The sequence below is a fragment of the Saccostrea cucullata genome, unplaced genomic scaffold (assembly GCF_032062105.1).
Source record: "Saccostrea cucullata isolate Sc308-1 unplaced genomic scaffold, CSIRO_AGI_Scuc_v1 ctg6140, whole genome shotgun sequence".
NCBI classification, from domain to species: domain Eukaryota; kingdom Metazoa; phylum Mollusca; class Bivalvia; order Ostreida; family Ostreidae; genus Saccostrea; species Saccostrea cuccullata.
This window is the reverse complement of record NW_026922675.1, coordinates 32,823-54,221: the sequence shown is the minus strand read 5'-3', so window position 1 is coordinate 54,221 and position 21,399 is coordinate 32,823. Positions and strand designations below refer to the sequence as shown.

Sequence of the window (21,399 nt, the reverse complement as noted above, 5' to 3'; positions counted from 1 at the left end):
ATATTGGATTCCGGAACTTCATAAAAATCCTTACAAAACAAAGATACATAGCGGTTTCGAGTAAATGTTCAACCAAGACTCTTTCTTTACTCCTCAATAAAATATTAACAGAAGGGAAGGAGAAACCTTAAGAGCACTACGAAAAAATATATTCAAGAAGTGGGGAAAATTAGATGTGGATACATATAGTGTACATCTATCATAGAAGATAATTATAATTTTCTTATTTATCAGCAAGTATGCCAGGAAATGTCAAAGTTTAACAGATGAACATTAAAATTGTATCCCCGAAATCATTGCCTGGTCATCAAAGTAAAGAGAGAATTTTTGTTTTATAAATTATAAGTATGTCTTTTGTGATCTTTTTGGGATAATGTCCATTTCTTTTTTAATTTCTGAACCTAGCATTGATCTTTAACATTCTTTTAAAAATATTAATTATTATTCAAGCATGAAGGTTACGTCCGATAAGTTTAAAAGGAACACGGATCATTTCAGAAGAACTAAATAAACTTTACGACCTTCTCCCATACAAATTTATTCCATTTGTTTCATGCTGCATGTCTAAATAAAAAAACCCCATAAACATTATGCTAGAGTTAACGTTTTTATTTTGAATATGAAGTTATAAGTTAAAACTTTATCGTTGAGTTAATTATATGTAGTACACTGTACATATTTGCATTGTCCGCTTTTTATCTGAATTGAAGATAACATGTTCGCTGTCTGATATTTTCTACAATCGACATATATTTATCAAATGATTAAAATATTTTGCCAGTTTAAGTTTGTCTTTTATCTATCCCATACACAAAACAGCAATTATAATTTAATAATGAAAGTACAAAACTCCAAAATAGTGCGTAAGCCGGATTTTAACTGAAGTTAAGGTCAAGATCTAGTAAATAACTTTAGACTAACTTTTTGGTGCTAGATCCATTATGAAGTCATAATCAATTTCAACTTTCTTTTTCCCGTACTTTACGGCTTTAGCAGAATTATGTAGAAAATAGGGTATTTTCATGACATTCAACTTGAAATCATATGAAAAGTAAACCGGTGTCGTATAGTGAGTCTTCCCCACGGAAAGCTGGCTATATAGTGAGCCTTCCCCCCGGAAGAATGGCTATATAGTGAGACTTCCCCCACGGAAGTTTCACTATATAGCCGTTCTTCCGGGGGAAGGCTCACTTTATTATGGAAAGCCACAGGGGACCCCCAAGTATACTTTATAGCCAGCCTTCCCCCATTCATAGCGAGACTTCCTCCTCTTATTATAGTTTCCGGAACATTGTTTTATTATTTGAAAAAAATCTAACAGTGTTAATTTATCGCAAAATTATCTTCCATACATATACATGTATTTATATATTTATTTTATATGCATGAACAGTTTGAATATCGTTTTAACTGTTTGATATCCATTATAACATATGCATGTAAATTGAGATGATATAATATAATGACTGATGCATTCATGCACGCTCTGTGTTTCAACGTATAAAGTGTAAAAATGAAATTGTGACAAAACAGATCTACACACTAAAATTGACAATTAGCCATCTCCGACTTAAGTGCAAAATAGTTTAGTCAAATAAGTGACAATTGCAATGCAGTATATATTTTTTTTAATTTTACGTATTTTTTATACGTGTATTCAAACATCCAATCGTCCAAACCCAGTTTAATAAAATATCTTTAAATAAATAATTTTTAAAACACGACCAAAATGAAAAAAATAATTGTATGAATTGATGTATGGGTGTGATGAGCAGGGGATGCACACATTTTCATGCAATTTTTCCAGTCATAAATTTAAAAAAAAGGGGGGGGGGATTAAGCCCAATCCATGCATCTGTTGCCTTTGCTAAAATATGCATAACAGTCAGAATTTGATTTAAAGTGTATTAGAACTTAATCCATCTCATTTGATTTTATAGTGATGTAATTTTATTAATATCACGCAAATTTCATTTCAAAATGAAATACAAATCCTAAAAATACTTCATAAAATTTTTAAAAGTTAAAAGGTCCCTAAAGCATGTACACTAAATATTTAATTATTTCAATGTATATAAAATCCAAACCGAAAACCGAAGGGGGAAGACTCACTATGGTCATCATGGGGGGAAGTCTCACTATATAGCCATATTTCCCTCCAGGGGGAAGACTCACTATATACATGTAGCCAGACTTCCGGGGGGAAGTCTCACTATGGCGGAAGTCTCACTATATGACACCGGATATCGATATTAAATTTGATATTGATTTAAGGTAGATCGCGGGTTTACTGTGTGCCTGAAAACATAGGCTTAAAATTTGTCAGCTAACACCTCTCGTTTTAAATTTTTCCTTCTGAAATTTTTTTGAGATTCGTCTGAGTGGTAAAATTGTAATCGTAATTCAAATGCGCTAATGTTGATGAGAACAGGTGACGCTTTTTCAATGAAATATATAGTAAAATGCGCCTTTTCAGCCGGTATACGCATTTCAAAACCATGGTCATAACATAAAAACGAAGCAGACGAATTTTATATTACTCGATACAATGTATGTGAAGTTAATTTAGAATCGATCTATTAAAAAAAATTAATATGTGTTCTCGCTCAATTTCTTGCAAAAAAACTTTAAAGTTTTACAATTTTCGATCAGAAGTATGATATTTTCTTCACGACTTTATATAACGTTGGTGCGACGTCATTATTTTCGTATGTCTGAATTACAAAAAAAAATTGATTTAATCAACGATTCACTCAAAATAAAACATGCAATCGCTGAATTCAATTTTTTCAGTATAATCATTGCCATTGTTTACCAACAGCGTGGTGGCACAATTTCAATGCCATATGGGTTTTTTCTCATTAAACTCAAGGGCAGGAGTACGGAAAAATTATAACCAATGTAAGTAGATGAAAGGGGGAAAACGTGTTAGACCTACCGGATATAAGAACATTTTCAAACATATATGTTTGTGTATCATTTTCATTTATTGATAAAATGTACCAGCTTTTAAAGCGGAAATAGTGCAACTGAATTAAAATAGCTTTACGGCCTACATTGTATACATTTATACTTCATAGAATGAATTCCGCCGAAATTTGGGTGAAATATTGCCGACTCGGCGTTAAACAATATAAAATCAATCAATCAGTCAATCAATCATAGAATGAATTGATTTTGTCTATCACTGAATTAACAGACTTCAGTTTTCACTCCAAATTGCCGTATGGGCCATATCTTATTATTTTGCCGATATATAGAATACTATAGATAGCATACAGTTTACTATAGAAAACAGGTTACAATATTATATAAAACATTTACTACTATATGCTCGAGCCCCCTCAGTGAAAACGCCTGTTACCCCCTCCATTTTTTTTTCTTTTGTTTGTCAAGGAAATTTTGGTTGTTAATAGGACACTAACTGAAAAAAATATGGTTGTGCCCTCTAATTGATTTTGCTTCCTACGGGCCAGCAACTTTTGCCTTGACCTCCCCCCCCCCCCCCACCACACACACACAAAACATCAATTGCAGTTGTATGTCGAATCGCTATTCATTGTCAATAATAAAAGATAAATAAATAAATAAAAGATGACCATTAATTGGACGTAGATATTTCATTTGTAATATTTCATTTGTGATATTTTATTTGGCGATGTTACCTAAATCAATAACGTCTCTCCTGTTGATTATTATATAGTTTACTGCCCACCCCCTACCCCTCCAAAAAAAACCATCAGTAAGAGAAATTTCGTGTACAAATGAAAGTTCATATTAAGCATAGTTACGTATCATATACTGTCCATTTCTTTCTCGTTTTAAAAATCTTATACCTGTACTAAGGTCATACAATATTGTTGCACATAAAAATATTACCAATCATAATATCGTAAAAGGCGTACATCGTCACGAAGAAAATGGATACTTTGTATATTGATTTATCTAGAGATGATTGTTGTTTAAAAGAAACAAAAATTAAGTAGATAAGTACGTAGGCTAAATTAAACAAACAAAACAAAATTCATAAAAGTGAACAAAAATACTAAACTGCAGGTCAGACATGCCTTCGGTGGATCTGTTTTTGTATTTTAGCAACAATTAGGTAATGATATTTTAGAAAGGTACGTACACACAGAAGATAGCAGCGTTAAAAACAACTTGTAATGTAAAAGACCGCCTTGATCAAAACATCATTTATTTTCAATTACATACAAAAAATATTTAGATACACTAAGCAAGCTTTACATTTTATTTCACTTTTTGCTGCATACTGCTGGAGATATTTTGCTTGCTTATCTGAACGCGGTAAGCTTTTTACGTCAAATCCTATTGTGACGTCAGCAAACCCGCGATCTACCTTAAAGAAGAGCATAGACCTAAAACAAAGGGACCGCCGACTCCGATGACGTCACAATAGATATCACTATATACGATCTCCCTCCGATTGCAGCGCCCTCACCGGGATGCATAGAAAACATCCGGTATTACAAAGATAACGTTATTTACATCTACGTTGTTGAGATATTATAGCATTGAATGAATTAAACTTTTGCCGAATGTACCAATTTTTTTAAGCTAATACACTAAAGAGTTCCTTGAGCAGTTTTTGAGGTATTTATCTTCTTTTTGAATGTGTAAAAAAAGCTAAAACATGACTGATGTTCTGACATCATGATCACAGAGAAGTTGTCAAACTACATGCGAGGTTGCTCTATAGATGCTGTTCGATGAAAAAAAACGTTCATATTTAATTAAGAAACAAATAGGCCTATTTATTGCGTGGAATTTTTAAAGAGCAAAGGTCTTATGATTTATGAAAACGCCGATGGTTCGCAACAGGTCCAGGGCTGACGTACGTAGCACCCTATTATTAAGGTACAGTAACACGAGTAATAAGGAGATAGAAATTAATAACCAACAGGAGTATTCCTTGACGAACCCATAGGCGCCCCCCCCTTTTTATTTTCAAAGATATACATAATGTAGACATTGATCATTGGGGAATGGTTTTAGCTCCCCCCCCCTTTCAACAGGCACGTTATAGTTTAATTTTAAAAAAATGGATAATTGGTAGTGTTCGGATAAAAATTTGGTACTAAAAGAAGTTCGATCCTATCCCCCCCCCACCCCCCCTTAAAAATAGGATTTTCGAGTTTGTACAAAAAGGACACTTTTTTTTTGGCTTGTCAAACTTTTTATTGGTTTGAATTTTAGTATAGAGCTAAAAGGTAGTTCAATATTTATGCTCACAAATTTGATATGCATCTTTAAAAAAAAAAAGAAAGAAAGAAAAGTTGTATCCCATTTTTAGTATGATTCTTTAAATAAAAAAGAATACTTTTCCTTTACTACATAACAAGGTATAGGGGGTATAGGGAGTATAATTTCATGAAAAGAAAAAAATGATAAGATTTACAAGTGTATGTGTGTTTTGCATGAGCTACATTAATTGTAACTGCAGAAGTTAAAAGATCAAACAGTTTAATCATAGTGGCAATTGAACTTGTATATATATATATAAAAAATAATAACTTAGTAGTGTTTGTTCTTCAAAGCTGTTGAGAAGACTGAGAATTATAATGCTCATATTGCTCAGCAATTATTATTTTGTACTTAGCAGTTGTGATTAATTGCACTGGAAATAATTATTTTAAAAGACATTAAATGTGCCATATATCTAAAGCAGTGCTCACAAAATATAAGCTCACTATAGAAAAAGATGACTTGTTAAACTGTAAAATCACCTTCACAAATTTAAAGAAGTAACTCTCATATACAATTCTAAACCATGCATAATTAATGACAATTAGCAGTGTTTTAAGTTGAATGACATTTTTAATCAATAAAAAAGTGGAAAAGTCTAATATATAACAATGATTTTAATAATATTTCATTCCAGTCATAACAAATTACATGTATTTAATATTTATATTGATGCAGTTTGTATATGAGTTATGATATACAAAAGTTAATAATAATCCCATTCTGGATATACAGTATAGTTGAAAAAATTGGACTTCCAAACAATCCAGTCATGTTCAACTCCTCCTTGCATAGACACACCACTTTTGTTGTTTTGTTCCCTTTGAATTGTTCTGTCACATTTAACTTGTCACACCAGATGGTACATGGAATGGTACATGTTCTCGAACATTTTCCATAGGGTTTGGTGCCACTGTGCAATGCAGACATCATCTACAAACCTTGTGGGGGAAAAATAAAAATCTGTTATGAATTCTATTGATCATTGACAATCTTAGATTAACACTGATTAAATAATAAAACCTAAAAGAGTAATTACTAACTTTTTAAAAAATACATATGTAGTTCATTATAACCATAGGCGCTTGTTTTTCTAGGTGTGTCAAAGTACCCTCATTAAAATAAAAATTCGCTGATATAAGCACGTTTTAAAAATGTCATATTTACTGTATATAAAAATCCTTTTTTAAGGGTACTCAGACACACCTAGAAAAACGCATAATACACAAAATACACCATCCTGAAACCAAGCGCCTGTGATTATAACGGGAACATATCAATTTATTACCGGTAAGTTGTTGATCTAAAGCAGTTCACGATGTATTTATTATCTGAAATTGGTCTTTGTTTAAAAATTAGAAGATAATAAATTATTTTTGTAAAATAAATAAGAAGATAATCATGTACTACCGTAAAATATAATCGACAGCATTCAAGAGATGTCACGTCATGGTCAGCTGATGTCTGCATTTAAAACGTTTCCATCGACTCCACAGCGTAAAATTATAACTTCCGAAGTAGTAAATCGAGATCATTTCGTGGAAGGAAGATTAGATAAGTGATTGATTTCTCTAATTTGTTGATATTTCCTTAAAGAATGCAAAAAATCATGCTGCGACAACAGTAATTTCATTACTATGCATCCCGGTGAGGGCGCTGCAATCGCAAGAAGATAGTGATTGTGACGTCATAAGTCGGCAGTCCCTTCGATTTAGGTCTATGAGAAGAGGCAATGAATATACTAATTACCGTTTTCTGAGAGACTGTAGGCAATCTGGATACATTTTCTTTGTCGAATATGAAAAAAAACCTCCCATATTCATGACTGGTTTTCTTCATTTTTCATTGAAAATGACAGTTTAAATTACTGTTTTTCATCTTGTTTACCTACAATTTATGCCCCGAAACACCTTATTTGACCAAGCTAAAGTTGTAAAGCATCAATAAAGGAATTTATTTCTCAAATTTGATAAATCTGTAGGCACATATCATTTACTAGATCTTGACCTTAACTACCCATTTTAGTCACCGGGAAAATGTTATGACAATAGTAACAGTGACAATCTCCGAACGATAATCATAGTTTGAAACTTTCAGTAAGGGTATATTTTGTATTATTAAATGTAACCTTTGAAGTTTCATGGCCAAAAATTAAATATTTGTTCATTAATTAGCATAATCACGGTTTTCAGTTTTAAAATTCCCGGCCCGGCCCGGCTCGGGTTATACAACCCGTTTTAGTCACACTCAACGAGAAGTTTGTGTTTGTTTTGAAAAACCGGAAGCCATGTGGTCAGTCTGTTTTGACATTTAGATCTAGATAAGGTCCATAAAGGTCGGGGAAATCAGAACAGGTGACAGGGGTCTACTCCCACCGCTTACCATTATTAAAATGGAGGTATTTCGGATGGTAGAACTCGGAACTGAGATTGTCACGTACCTCATGATGCTAAGTGCCATGTAAGTATCTTTAAAATTTAAAAACTTCATGGTAAAAAAATTAATATCTTAATGGAGTGGTTAAAAAAGTTTTGGCATATAAAAGACACTTTAATAAGTAAAAATTCAATGATTTGTTAAACATTATATAATTATTTAGCCTAGAGAACAGGGTAAATCCAGAGTAAATCTGAGGTCTGTGTCAAAGAAACACGTTCTCTTCAGTTTAAAAGCAGAGCAAAGATTTCCTTTTCATGCAATTTGCTGTACTAAGAATATAATTATGATTTGGATAATTTAGAATCTGTGGATAGACATAAGACTAAGAGAGAGATCATGTTTTAGGGTTATTTATATAGTGTTGTTGTGAGCTGTAATGAATAAAATTTAAACTGCTTTTGAAGAGAAATCTATATTCAAAAGGGACACTATGGCATGCTATCACATAAACATGTAAGCATACATACATCAGTCCAGTCCAATACGAAAAATCGTAATATTACAAGTTATCGTAATCTAAAACTTATATTACAATTTTTCGTAATGTAGTTAAATTACGAATACACGTAAAATAGCAGATTGTAAGAGACTATATTACGAGTTTTCGTAATCCAAGACAAATTCAAGTATTGCAAGAAATTGAGTGGTGGGTAGCAAAGTATGACGTCAGTAATATATCAGATTTCACGGCTACTGATAGCACGCGGTCAGTTTGGTCAGTTACGCCTATCAGAAAGCATGGAAATTCAAGAAGAAAGTACCGCCAGCGATGGGTGAGTGGACAATTTCTTTTTTTTATTCTTTTATAGGAATTTTCCCAAGAATAAGACCAATTTTCCAGTAAATTTCAATATTCGCTTAAGCATGTCGCATTGGTCTATATCACCCGAACTCCCTACTTTTCTTCCGAAGTCTACCCTAAAAACCACACCCTCGTCCCATAATTCAACTGTTCGTGCAATTGTTATTGAAATACATGCAGAATTCAAATCTCAGTAAGAGTCGTACAAGTTATCGCCCGTGACATCTCGTAGTAAACGTCATACTTTGATACCCGCCACTCAATTTCTTGCAATGCTTGAATTTGTCTTGGATTACGAAAACTCGTAATATAGTCTCTTACATCTGCTATATTACGCGTATTCGTAATTTAACTACATTACGAAAAATTGTAATATAAGTTTTATATTACGATAACTTGTAATATTATGCTTTCTCGTAATCTTACGTTTTTTCGTAATATTACGAATTTTCGTATTGGACTGGACTGTACATGTACATGAATTCAGTTGTTATACGTTGAGTGTTCCCAAATCGATTAAGAATGGAAATTTTACATATGTGACCCGATGATGCATACATGCATATAATTATTATAAATGATATAGCTTCCAATAGAAATATGTATATACCATAAAGTAAATGGTTAGTATCAGAGTTCTGGAAATGTTAGGGTTCATCATGTTCATTATGGTATATCAGTGACGATGAGTGTTTTCCCTTTATTTCAAAGTAAAGGGTTAGAGATAAGCAGTCTTCACGAAAACTCACTGGTCCGAAGACCGAGGCCAGTGAATTTTGTTGTTGGGTCAGTGAAAATCAAAATTCAAGTAGTACGATGGGCTTGTTGATAATAAAAATTACACACAGTCAATATATATTTTAACTGACTTACTTGGCAATGCGTAAATTTCATTAATATATAAAATAAAAGAACAAGCACATGTTGTTGAATCGTATTATTATAACCCTATTATAACATGAATGTATTACATAACAACCAGAACTAGCTAGTAACTATTAACTAGTACGTAAAATGTGCAAAGTTCCAACGAACAACTTACCGAAACGCGACAAAGGACAAAAAATGGCGCATTTCAAAAGTTGAAGTACGTAAACATGTATAAATTTACAGTTATGAAAATGTATTTATTTTATTTTTTTTTAATTAAGGGGCCAGTAAAAATTTTGGTGGGCCAGTAAATTTTGAAAGTTCACTGGTCCGACTGGCCAGTTAGTTTGAAAAGTTTTCGTGAAGACTGGATAAGTTGTAACAGGCTAGGGTCAGAGGTTTATGAAGAAAATCTCTGTGGACCTAACAAAATTTTTTAATTTCAAAGCGGCATTTTTGTCATTTGAAGCGGTCAATTTGGTCGGTAGCCAGTTCTTAGGGAAAACACTGTATATACATACAATATCTATATATCCCTCCCCTTATCATGGTTGATTTTCAGGGATTAAGTATAGGTTCACCTAAGAATCATACAATTGGTGATAAGTCCATGTTTCCAGAATTATCCCTCAATTTCTGATGATCCCATGGCTGGGTTACATCACAGTGACATTCACTTAATAATTATAGGAACTAAGAGGGGATGATTGAAATTTATAAACAGTTAGAACATACTTTTTATCATCATTTTCACTAGTGACAATATGTACAGTATATTTCAGTAATTTCACGATGTTCACTCTTAGGCAAAAGATCTGTACACTACTCAACTTTGAACAATTAGTGCGCCAACCAAAACTAGGACCCATAGTTTTATTTATCAGTTTATGATTTCAGCAAATGATATTGCCATGGTTTCTTTTAATAAAAGGCATTTTTATTTACATATATCAAGGACAAAATGGAACAGGATTGAAATAAATAATTATAACTTTAAATGTGAATCAATAATTTGTTTTCTTTGCAGACCAGCATGTATAGCTGTGTACAGATCCAAGGACCCAAACAAGATGAACTATATCTTCTGCCTGTTAGGACTGTTGAAGTGAGTTAAATGCATTTATACCTCCCACCCAAAAAAGGAGAAAACAAAGCATTTAAACCAGACAAGAGCTTACATTGCCCACAAAGATTTTGAGATATATGATTTTTCAAAGCAGTTTATATAATATTATATCCAAAAATGGAAGTGGGTGACAGTGGCAGACGCTATTTTTAAAAGTAAAATAAGCACAAAATTGAGTCATTTTTAGGCTTTTCTGCATTAAACTTTGAAATGTACCTAACTAATGGTGTCATATTTCCAGAATGGTCCTCCTTCTTGCCATATCCTGTAATGAATTATCATATTCATCTACTCAACTCATGTTACTGCCAATTTCATAACATTTTAAGAACATTAAATTTTTAGGGCATGATAAAGCCCCAACTGTACCTTCTCTTTGAACATAAATCTTGGTCCTCCAGGATGCTTAATTATATTCTTTCTGCTAGAGAAGAATAATTGTGCTTCAGCAAGATGACTCCTCTACAGGGGAATTGTTCTTAACCTGTTACAGAAGGTTTAGTTGACTTTTATCTGCAAAGCTTTTAGGGTACTTAACAGTTGCTTCTTCCAATAATTTCAGTGCTTTTGCTGGAATTGTGTATGGACAGATTCTGGAGAATAATTCCTTGATTACTATAAACTGGGTTTGTGCTGTCTTCCAAGCTGTTTTTGTTTTAACCATTATACTTGTCAGTCAACCAAAGGTAAGAGCTTTAATATTTATTTCCTTAATTGTCAGAGCTCTTCTGTAAAAGGGGACAGGAAAAGTAGACCAAATTTTCATGTTTTCAGAAATTATGTTTTAAAGGTCATAGGAAACAAATTCCTAAATATATTGAATTACATACGGGAATATCTTCATCTGAGCTTGTAAAATAAGACTGAAATTGTTATGAATTTTTTATGCCGACAACACAGTAGATCAAAATTACTTGATCATGAAAATGATTTATGACTTATATTGCATATCTCCCTAAGCCTATGATGTCAGTTACTTCTTGACACCTTTTCTGAAAAAAAAGGCGAGCAGGGGGTATTTGCCCATTTTGGAGAGATCTAGTTTTACATACATATCAAGAAAAATACTTGATTGAATGTTTAGTTCTTTTTTTGTCCATAGAGTAAACCAATGACACAGGCCACTATGGCAGGCCTAGGACTCCTGACGTTTTATCAATACCTCATCCATGTTGTTGTCCATGAGACAGCTATCCTTAATATGCTTGGAATGTTCATGTTTGTTATAGCAACGGTAACCTGGGCAACACCAGCACTGGAAATTGTAAGTTCAATAATTATTTTACTATGTAATACAGTTGACTTTTGTGTCCAAAACTAATTCTTTGATATTTCATTCATGAAAATACTAATTGTAGTGAAATGGCTTAAGCTGATATGTACATAGTTATGATGAAAAAGGGTGCCTCTTCATAAATTATGAATTTCATGGCCCCTCACTCAAGGGTTTTGGTGTTAAGGTGGGGGTCTGATGATAGGGTGCGTATCATTACCGCTACATTTTCAAAATTTTCATTACCGCTACAAAATAACTTACATTACCGCTACATAAAAAAGTATACATTACCGCTACATTGCCTCTTTCTTTAGCCAGCCCTTATGCGTGTACAGTACAACCTATATATGCATAAGACCCGTTTCCCCTGCTCACAACGGGTAGGTGAACGTAGGACTTTGAATAGGATGTTTTTTAAGTTTTTTCAAATGTTTTTACACTGTCAGTAATGCCTTGAAAGCCATTTACTTTACATATTGTTTCCTTGTCATTTCCCCACTGTCGTATATAGTTTTCAGTTCCCTTTTTTGCGCTGTGTTGTTATTCTCTTTTCGTCCTAGGAGAATCCTGTTTCTTGCAGCATGCATTTTCAAGTAACTTTTTGTCTGGACAGACTGAATCTTGGCCCAAAAAATCAAAAATGCTCGGATGTGAACTATAAAACATTGTGCCGAACTCTTTGTGAAAACTTTCACACTCAACATCCGCATCTGCCAAAATTGTATGTGGAAGTGAAGATGACGGTTCAATGTGCTTCGGAAAACACATCAAAAACAAAGCACTCTTCAACTTCTCGAAAATCGAGAAAAAAAACCCAAACCGAAGAAAACTTTCAACCACTGTCCAAATTCTGTTGATTAGAACTCATATACCGAACCATACTTGGCTAAATCGATATGTAGGGGTAATGAGTTGCTTTTGGCTGATTTAGTATGTAGCGGTAATGAGTTGTTTTTTGCCGGAAAAAAGTAGCGGTAATGATCGGTCGAAAATCTGAGAAAATGTAGCGGTAATGAGTTGAAATTTTTGGCAATGTAGTGGTAATGTTGACCTCCCTGATGATAATATTGTAAAACTGCATTAATTCTTTGAAAATCATCTCTTCTGCTTGGGATAAGACCATATAAACTGAGATCCCTTGTCACAGTAGGTGCTCAGAAAAGATCCCTCACTGCTCAATGGCAGTTAGTGCCAAGTATAGAACAAAATTTGCAGCTCTCCACCGTCAAGTAGTGGAGTTTCCATATGGATGAAAAAATCTCGAGAGAGGGACGTTAAAACAACATACAAACAAACATACAAAGTATATTTGTCAGTTGCTAAAATAATGCATTATACACTATAGGTTTACTGTGTTGTTACCCATTATATTACTTTTTCAGAGAGACTGTATTATGAAGCAGAGTTCAGCAGATATATCTATCTCCATGCTGGTTGGGAGTATTGCTTGTGCATTAATGTGGCTACTTTATGGCCTTATGTTAGATGACTTTTTTATTTATGTAAGTGTACAATGCTCTTCTTTAGGTTACTGTAAACCAACTATTATTCGCGTCATCTTTTATTCGCGATTCGTCAGTTTAAAATCAATCCACTGCGATAAATTTTCACGAATAAGGAAATATTTTATACAAAAACAAAGCAAAAATATGGTTCGTGGTGATTAATTTTTGGGATTTAAAGTAGGTTGCGAAACTCGCCAATATTTCTTGCACGCAAATAAAAGTTGGTTTATGGTAACCTTTAACACTGGAAAATAATCAAAATGTATGTTTGAAATTGCATTCTTATGGGCCATAACTTGGGAATCTCTTGAGGAGAACCGATTAGTGAAATGACCAAATATACTTCATATTAGGTGTAACTGTCACATTTTTAGCTCACCTCAACGAAGTTGGGGGGAGCTTATGTGATACCCTCGGCGTCGGTGTCGGCGTCGGCCTCCCAGGTTAAGGTTAAGTTTTTTGGAGCAGTTTTCTTTTTAATTACTTCTGTGTCCTATACTGATTAGACATGCATGGAAAATGGTTTTAGTGTGTTTTATTGTACCAGACAAAGTTTCAGATGCTTCAATTTCAGCAAAGGAATTACCAGGTTAATGTTTTTGGAGCAGGTTAACATTTTTGGTGCAGTTTTTGGTGTGGGTTTCATTTCCAAGTAACTATAAGGCCTATGTTGACCAAACTTGCATGGATGATACATCTAAGGATGCATACTACCGGGCTTGCTTCGGATGCTGAATCTGACCTACATTTTCCGGTTGAGTGAACAGGTTCAAGTTTTTGGTGCAGGTTTCATTTCCAAGTAACTATAAGCCCTATGTTGACCAAACTTGCATGGATGATACATCTAAGGATGCATACTACCGGGCTTGCTTCGGATGCTGAATCTGACCTACATTTTCCGGTTGAGTGAACAGGTTAAAGTGTTTGGTGCAGGTTTCATTTCCAAGTAACTATAAGCCCTATGTTGACCAAACTTGCATGGATGATACATCTAAGGATGCATACTACCGGGCTTGCTTCGGATGCTGAATCTGACCTACATTTTCCGGTTGAGTGAACAGGTTAAAGTTTTTGGTGTAGGTTTCATTTCCAAGTAACTATAAGCTCTATGTTGACCAAACTTGCATGGATGATACATCTACACAGCACAATTAAGGTTACAAATGGAAATATCGGCTATTTTTAAAGATAAAAAATACATACTTTATTAGGATGGGCGATTCTTTTTTAGGAATTCACTGATATCAAAAAATGTAATGTGGTTTAAATCTACATGTTGGGGACATTTAGATTTTTTATTTAGACTTGTCATGTGATATCGACGTCACATGACTTTGGCAATAATACTTACAGTTTAGAGGTCATCTATAAATTTCAATATTGCAAGGGCATAACCAAGTTAAAAATCTTAATTTATTTTATAATCCTTTTCAATACTATATGTAGTTCGTGAAAAGTGCTGCGAAACTATATAGATTCCCTTTTTTGATTGGTAAAATATATTTGTTGGACGGCAGGTTGAATATTTTGCTGGTCAAATACATTAAATATAGCTATAATTAATTTATTTGCAAGATTTCAAGAGGTTCGCAGCACTTTTCAAATATCTTAATGCTTCTTGAGTTTATGTGTAAAATTTTTAAAAGGTACATTGAGGGTATGCCCTTGCAATAAATCGATTTATTAGGGCCCTTCCATTACTTTTTCAATGAATCTGCATACAAACACACGACAGTATCGCTTGTCTGCATAATGCACGTACTGTTTATAAATAAAATACTAAAATAGACATCGCATCCAAGTTAACGGCTTTTTATTTTACTGCAAATAATATTTTATTTGAGAATAAAAGACATTTTTCATTGTTCAAAATGTGACTTGATCAGCCTCTCACTGTGTACAAACTGCGTCATTTTTGTGAGATGACGTCACATTGACAAGTGCATTGCGATCGATGCATTGTTTATATACTGTTGTGTGGGATTTAACCGACGACAAAACTGCATGCAATAGTAAGTTTGTATGTAGTATACAGCTATCCAGTTGTTTGAAATAGCAAATAATTTCATTTTGTGGTATTTTGAAGACCATAATTATGTGTGACGTCATAGTAAACATTTCCAGTACAAATTAGGCCCCGCCGCCTTACTGTAACCTTAACTGTGCTGCGTAAGGATGCATACTACCGGGCTTGCTTCGGATGCTGAATCTGACCTACATTTTCCGGTCGAGTGAACAGGTTAAAGTGTTTGGTGCAGGTTTCATTTCCAAGTAACTATAAGCCCTATGTTGACCAAACTTGCATGGATGATACATCTAAGGATGCATACTACCGGGCTTGCTTCGGATGCTGAATCTGACCTACATTTTCCAGTTGAGTGAACAGGTTAAAGTTTTTGGTGCAGGTTTCATTTCCAAGTAACTATAAGCCCTATGTTGACCAAACTTGCATGGATGATACATCTAAGGATGCATACTACCGGGCTTGCTTCGGATGCTGAATCTGACCTACATTTTCCAGTTGAGCGAACAGATTAATGTTTTTGGTGCAGGTTTCATTTGCAAGTAACTTTAAGCCCTATGTTGACCAAACTTGCATGGATGATACATCTAAGGATGCACACTACCAGGCTTGCTTCGGATGCTGAATTTGACCTACATTTTCCGGTTGAGTGAATAGTTAAAAGTTTTTGGTGCAGGTTTCATTTCCAAGGAACTATGAGTTCTTTAATGACCAGTCTTGCATAGATGATACATCTAAGGATGCATACTTCCAGGCTTGCTTCGGAAGCTGAATCTGACCTACTTTTTGTGGATGAGTGAAAATGTTAGTTTTGATGCATGTTTCATTTCCAATAAACTATGAGCCCTATAATGAGCAAACTTGCATGGATGATACATCTAAGGATGCACACTAATGGACTTGCTTCGGATGCTGAATTGGACATACATTTTTCAGATAATAGACAAGGTAAAAGTTATGGTTGCAGGTCTATTACCAAAAACTGTAAGGCTTATATAACATTGTATAAACCAAACTTGCACAAATGCTGCATCAAGAGGTGAAAACTCTCAAATTTGCTTCAGATGCTGGATTTTCATTACATTTTCATGAAGAAGAAGTAGTTTAAATTTTTTATGTAGGTCTATTTCAAAGTATCAGATCAAAATTGCTTTTAAAAATATTTTCATTTTTGGAATGTATACTTTTTGTTGGTTAATTGTGTGACTTTGCCTTACTTAAAGACAACATTCGTTGAGGTGAGCTCTGTAATCTCTGATTACCTATGTTTTAGCTAGTGAGCTTTTCTGATCACATGTTGGCTGTAGTCCATCCATCTGTCCTGAGAGATACATTATGCAAAAGATAACAGCTAGTATTAATTTACTTTCAGTTGTTAAGTCTGTTGTATGGGTACATATGTTCAATTGATTTTTCTTTCACACTGCAGTTTTAAGGTGTTTCCACCCTCACAATTTTAATGGTTCAAAGTACAAAAACTGCATTTATTTTCATTTAATATACTTTAAATTTTCCAATTATTGCAAAAAATGTATAGGTCACCATATTATTTAAGATGCGAAACATAAATAAACAGAAGTGTATGTCGACATAAAAAATCACACATTTTTTGTAAACAGTATTATGGAAAAATATGAAAAAACTTGTTGAAATGCATAATTCTGATGCTGAATGTTCCAAAATACATCCTTCATATTAAATACTTTTGAATTGTGAATATCAGGGAATCTATTTTACATTAGAAGTACAATTTAGCAAATGCCTGAATGATAGGACCTTAGAAGGAGTTATTGCCCTTGTAAAAATTTTTAAAGATTGAATAATTGATTTGATAAAGAAAATATTCATTTTTAAAATTCTTATATTTAACAATATTTATCATTACAACTATTGTAGAGCATTCTACCAAAAAATACTGTTCTATTATGTATAAATTTAAACAAATCAAAGTTTTTGCAAAGACCTATGACATCATCGGAGGGTGGAATTACCTTAAGTTCATATTTTTATTAGTTGACATCTGAGACATTCCTTATTCTTAATTCTCATTGATATTATTTTATTGCAGTCACCAAATGTTGTGGGATTAGCTACCGGTGCTGGCAAAGTGGCATGTTTAATAAAGTACAGATCAAAGAGGAAAAATGAATAAGTTTAGACATTATGATTACCAGTTAATATTATCCTACTTTAATTTGCTGATTGTGCCTTCCGAATTGCAATATATTGTGATAGGGTATTTTTTTTCATGTACTTATTTGTTCATCTCAATAAGCTTATCTGTGATTGTTATTTTGAAAAACTCAATTAAGGTGCTATGTAAAGTATTTTTTTCTGCATTGACACACACACTTCACAAAGATTATCCCCTTTAATATGACAGTCTTTGTTAACAGAGTCCCTCTACAATGAAAATTTATGTGTAAATATTCATTTTGTGTTTTTTGTTTCCCAATTCTAGATATATATTGAACGGAAATAGGAACACAGGATAAACTATAGAACTGATTTAATTTTATTTCAAACGTATTTTCCAGTATTGTTATGCATCAATGAAACGTATCTTAAATCAAAATGTTACTAAAATATTATTTGATTTTGATCAGTAATAAAACTCATATGATACTATTTTGGTCCTTCAAAATGAGAAATCTGCCTCTCATTAATTATCTTCGTTGACTCTGATTCAACTCTGTAAGGAGTTCATCAGTGTATTTTTACGAAAGATTTTGTTAAAATATTTGTGGTAAATGATTTATTTTTAATTTAAAACTTCATATTTTGATTTAAAGAAAGAGTTTTTTTGGAGGTTTGTTTTGCTCTGCTCCTATTTTATATTGTTTGATAGACTTTTGAGCTTGAGCACTGTTAGTTGTCTCCATATATTTCCTTTCACCAAGAGATTTAAATGAAGTTTCAAATACTTGTTTAAATATCTTAAATAACACATGCACTGGCCATGTAAAATTCAAAGAAAAATAAATTAATTGCACAGTTTATGACTTTCCTTTCGTATTGTATTTTCATTGGATAACTACTTCCAAATGCTACACTCTGATTTAAAATATCAGACCTTTCATTTATAGTGTGCAAAATAAAGTTGTTATACATTAAATACCTTGAAAATGTGAAAGTCATCTTTTGTAGTTTTTTAAACTATGCATTTATCATTGTATTGATGCGAAAGAACTTTTTTTTATGATTGATATCAATGCATTGTTACAACCCACTTTGAAAAATTACGCACTTCGAAAAAAAATTTCAAAGTGCATTAAATTTGGGACAAAATCAATGCACTTTGAAAAAATAACATTTCTTTTCAAAGTGCGTTAATATCTTGTTCAATATTCCTGCAAATCCTAGGTATGATACATAGTTGAACCTTTTGAATAACTTTTCGATGATAAGGTCACTTCAGGATGTGAAAGTGGACGGTTTTGATCTTTCCATACTTTGAAATTCTTTCTCCTTTATATGTTTTACTGTACTTAAATGTAAACTGAAAATTATTGAAAATTTCAACTTTACACCAGTTATGCATATACTAGTATTTGGGTGCAGCATAGGCATCGGTACCGGGGGGGGGGGGGGGATTAGGCTGTTTTGCAATTGGGGCTTACCTTGGATGGGGCACTTTTAATTTGCTACCGACGGCTATGTATAAGAAAAAGAGATTTGAGCTGAGAGACCTCCTACCCGTCTTCTCCTTGTCTCAATGAGGGTAAATCAATACACGTAAATTAAAAAAGGTTTTCGAAAGATATAATTATTACATATTGATTTCAAATCAATTACTAAAATCTACGTCTAGTATTCTGTTTTATACATATTTTTTTTCAAAGTGCGTTAAATGTCACAATTGTAAAAAAAAGTTGATGTACACTCTTAACGCACTTTGAAAAGAATATTCAAAGTGCGTTGAGTGTGTCCCGAATATAACGCACTTTGAATTTTTTTTTCAAAGTGCGTTGATTTTGTCCCAATTTTAACGCACTTTGAAAAAAAAAATTCAAAGTGCGTAATTTTTTTCAAAGTGTGTTGCCACAATGCATTCTTAGATTAAAAATTATTGGATCTCACCGATTGTATAACAGCACCTGATCATGCCAACAAATTGAACACACACACACACACACACTCACACACAAATGCAGTGCATATGTTTGCATTCTCTTCAATTTCTCTCTATCATAGTTTTTAGTTTTGCTAAGCTTTTTAACGATTTTTAGAGTAGATTCAAACTGATGACCGGCATTTTTTTTTTAAAGTTCAACTAACCTAACGTGTTTAGCTCACTTGAGCTGAAAGCTCAATTAAGTGAGATTTTCTGATCACATTTTGTCTGTAGTCCGTCTATTATAGCTGTCTTTCCGTTTTTACATGTGTACATTTTCGACTTTTTTGCCAAACTTGCATCCCTGGGTAAAGTACATGTAGTTCAATTTTATTTCAAATGAGGGCCACTCCCTCATTCAAAGGGAGATGATTAAGAATGGAAAATTTGATGGCATGTTTAAAAAAAATCTCAATAACAGACCTGCTTTATTTAGTCATAATGATAATATGGAAGCATTCTCAGTGTTGATTCAAGTTTGAGCAAATTATGACGTCTGGAAGGAAGGGTAGGGCAACTATAGGGGGATCAAAGTTTCACATACGCGTATAAAGGAAGACATCTTCAAAAAGTCTTTTCAAGAACAACGAAGTCCTGCATAGGCGCCGGAACCGGGGGGGGGGGGGCTTAGTCCCCCATTTTTTTGCAAATATATACATAATATAGAATTGAAAATTGGGGGTAACTTTTTTTTGGTTGGTTTAGCCCCACCCCCCCCCCGCCTTCAATTTGCTTCCGACGCCTATGCCCTGCTTAGACGTACAATATGTACTATGGAAGCATCCTCATGTTGTGATTCAGTTTGTTTACATCTTTACCCTTAGAGGTAGGATGGAACCACAAAGGGGTATCAAAGTTTCACATTATAGGAATATAGGAAAAAATCTTCTCAAGAGCAGAAAAACTATGAATATTTAGTAAAATTTGTGTGGAAGCATTCCTAAGTAGTGTAAAGTTTGTTTAAGTCATTCCGGGCACCGACGGAGACAGGGAGGGTTCAAGATGGGGTATCACATTTTTACAAAGAAATATGTAGTGAAAGTACTGCGTAGAACAACAGAGCTATTATATATTATTAACGAGGTTGGCTCATGATATTTAAAGTGTTAAACTTTTTTTGTCAAGTATATTGCTAGTTTCTACACACACAGGTTATTTAAACAATAATAATTTAATTCTGGTTGTAATGCTGTATTTGATTGGATAAAAAATTTACTTTATATCGTATAAAATGGGTTGCCTACGTCACAATATGACTTTCGTCAAAAACGTATCAATCCGCCTGACGTTACATTCAAATGTTGTATAAATTGAAGTCATTTTGTTACAACAATCATCTTTTTTTCTTACATCAAATGAATGAAAATTAAATTATAAGCAATGAATTTAATAGCTACCCATTCTATACGGTCTAAACTGGGTTGGAACAGTTTACGCTTTTTTATAAACGCGGGTTTATAAAGCGTAAACTGCCCCAACCCAGTTTATACCGTATAAAATGGGTAGCTATTAAATTCATTCCTTAAAAAAAAGGTCAATATGCTTCTTTTTAATATGACCTTTTTGCACTGAAATCTATCTTAATAAAAAAAAATACATCTTCGACATTTTCCCTCCAATATATTTATCCAAGTAAATCATGGAACAAAATAAACTGCACTGTACATGTATAGGTCTATTTTGAGAAGACAAAGTTATCTTAATATTCAGAAAAGAACATAAAAAGTGTGGTATATAATGTAAATTTTTAGACTTTCCTAATAAGTGTCAATTTTATGTGAAAATTGGCTCAATTTTTTCCTAGAATTTCAAAATGCATTTACTCTATTTGTCACAATTCGTTGAAAGAATTCATAAGAAATAATGTATAAACTCCAGAACCTGAATAACGCTTCTCACTGCAAAAACAGCTTTATGTGTGACCAGCATGGACAGGCAGGAATCTACACTGTAATATTAACAGTAATGTACATCATATA

General features: G+C 33.3%; 1 protein-coding gene across 1 annotated transcript; it reads left to right on the top strand.

The window, feature by feature from the left end:
* Positions 1-7,529: 7,529 nt before the first annotated feature.
* Positions 7,530-18,439, top strand: LOC134262190 (uncharacterized). Its single transcript, XM_062744577.1, has 6 exons — positions 7,530-7,725; positions 10,404-10,481; positions 11,065-11,188; positions 11,605-11,766; positions 13,161-13,280; positions 17,375-18,439. Exons 1-6 carry the CDS (start codon positions 7,658-7,660, stop codon positions 17,456-17,458), a joined length of 636 nt encoding a protein of 211 aa, XP_062600561.1. The 5' UTR covers positions 7,530-7,657; the 3' UTR covers positions 17,459-18,439.
* The last annotated feature ends 2,960 nt before the right edge of the window (positions 18,440-21,399 follow it).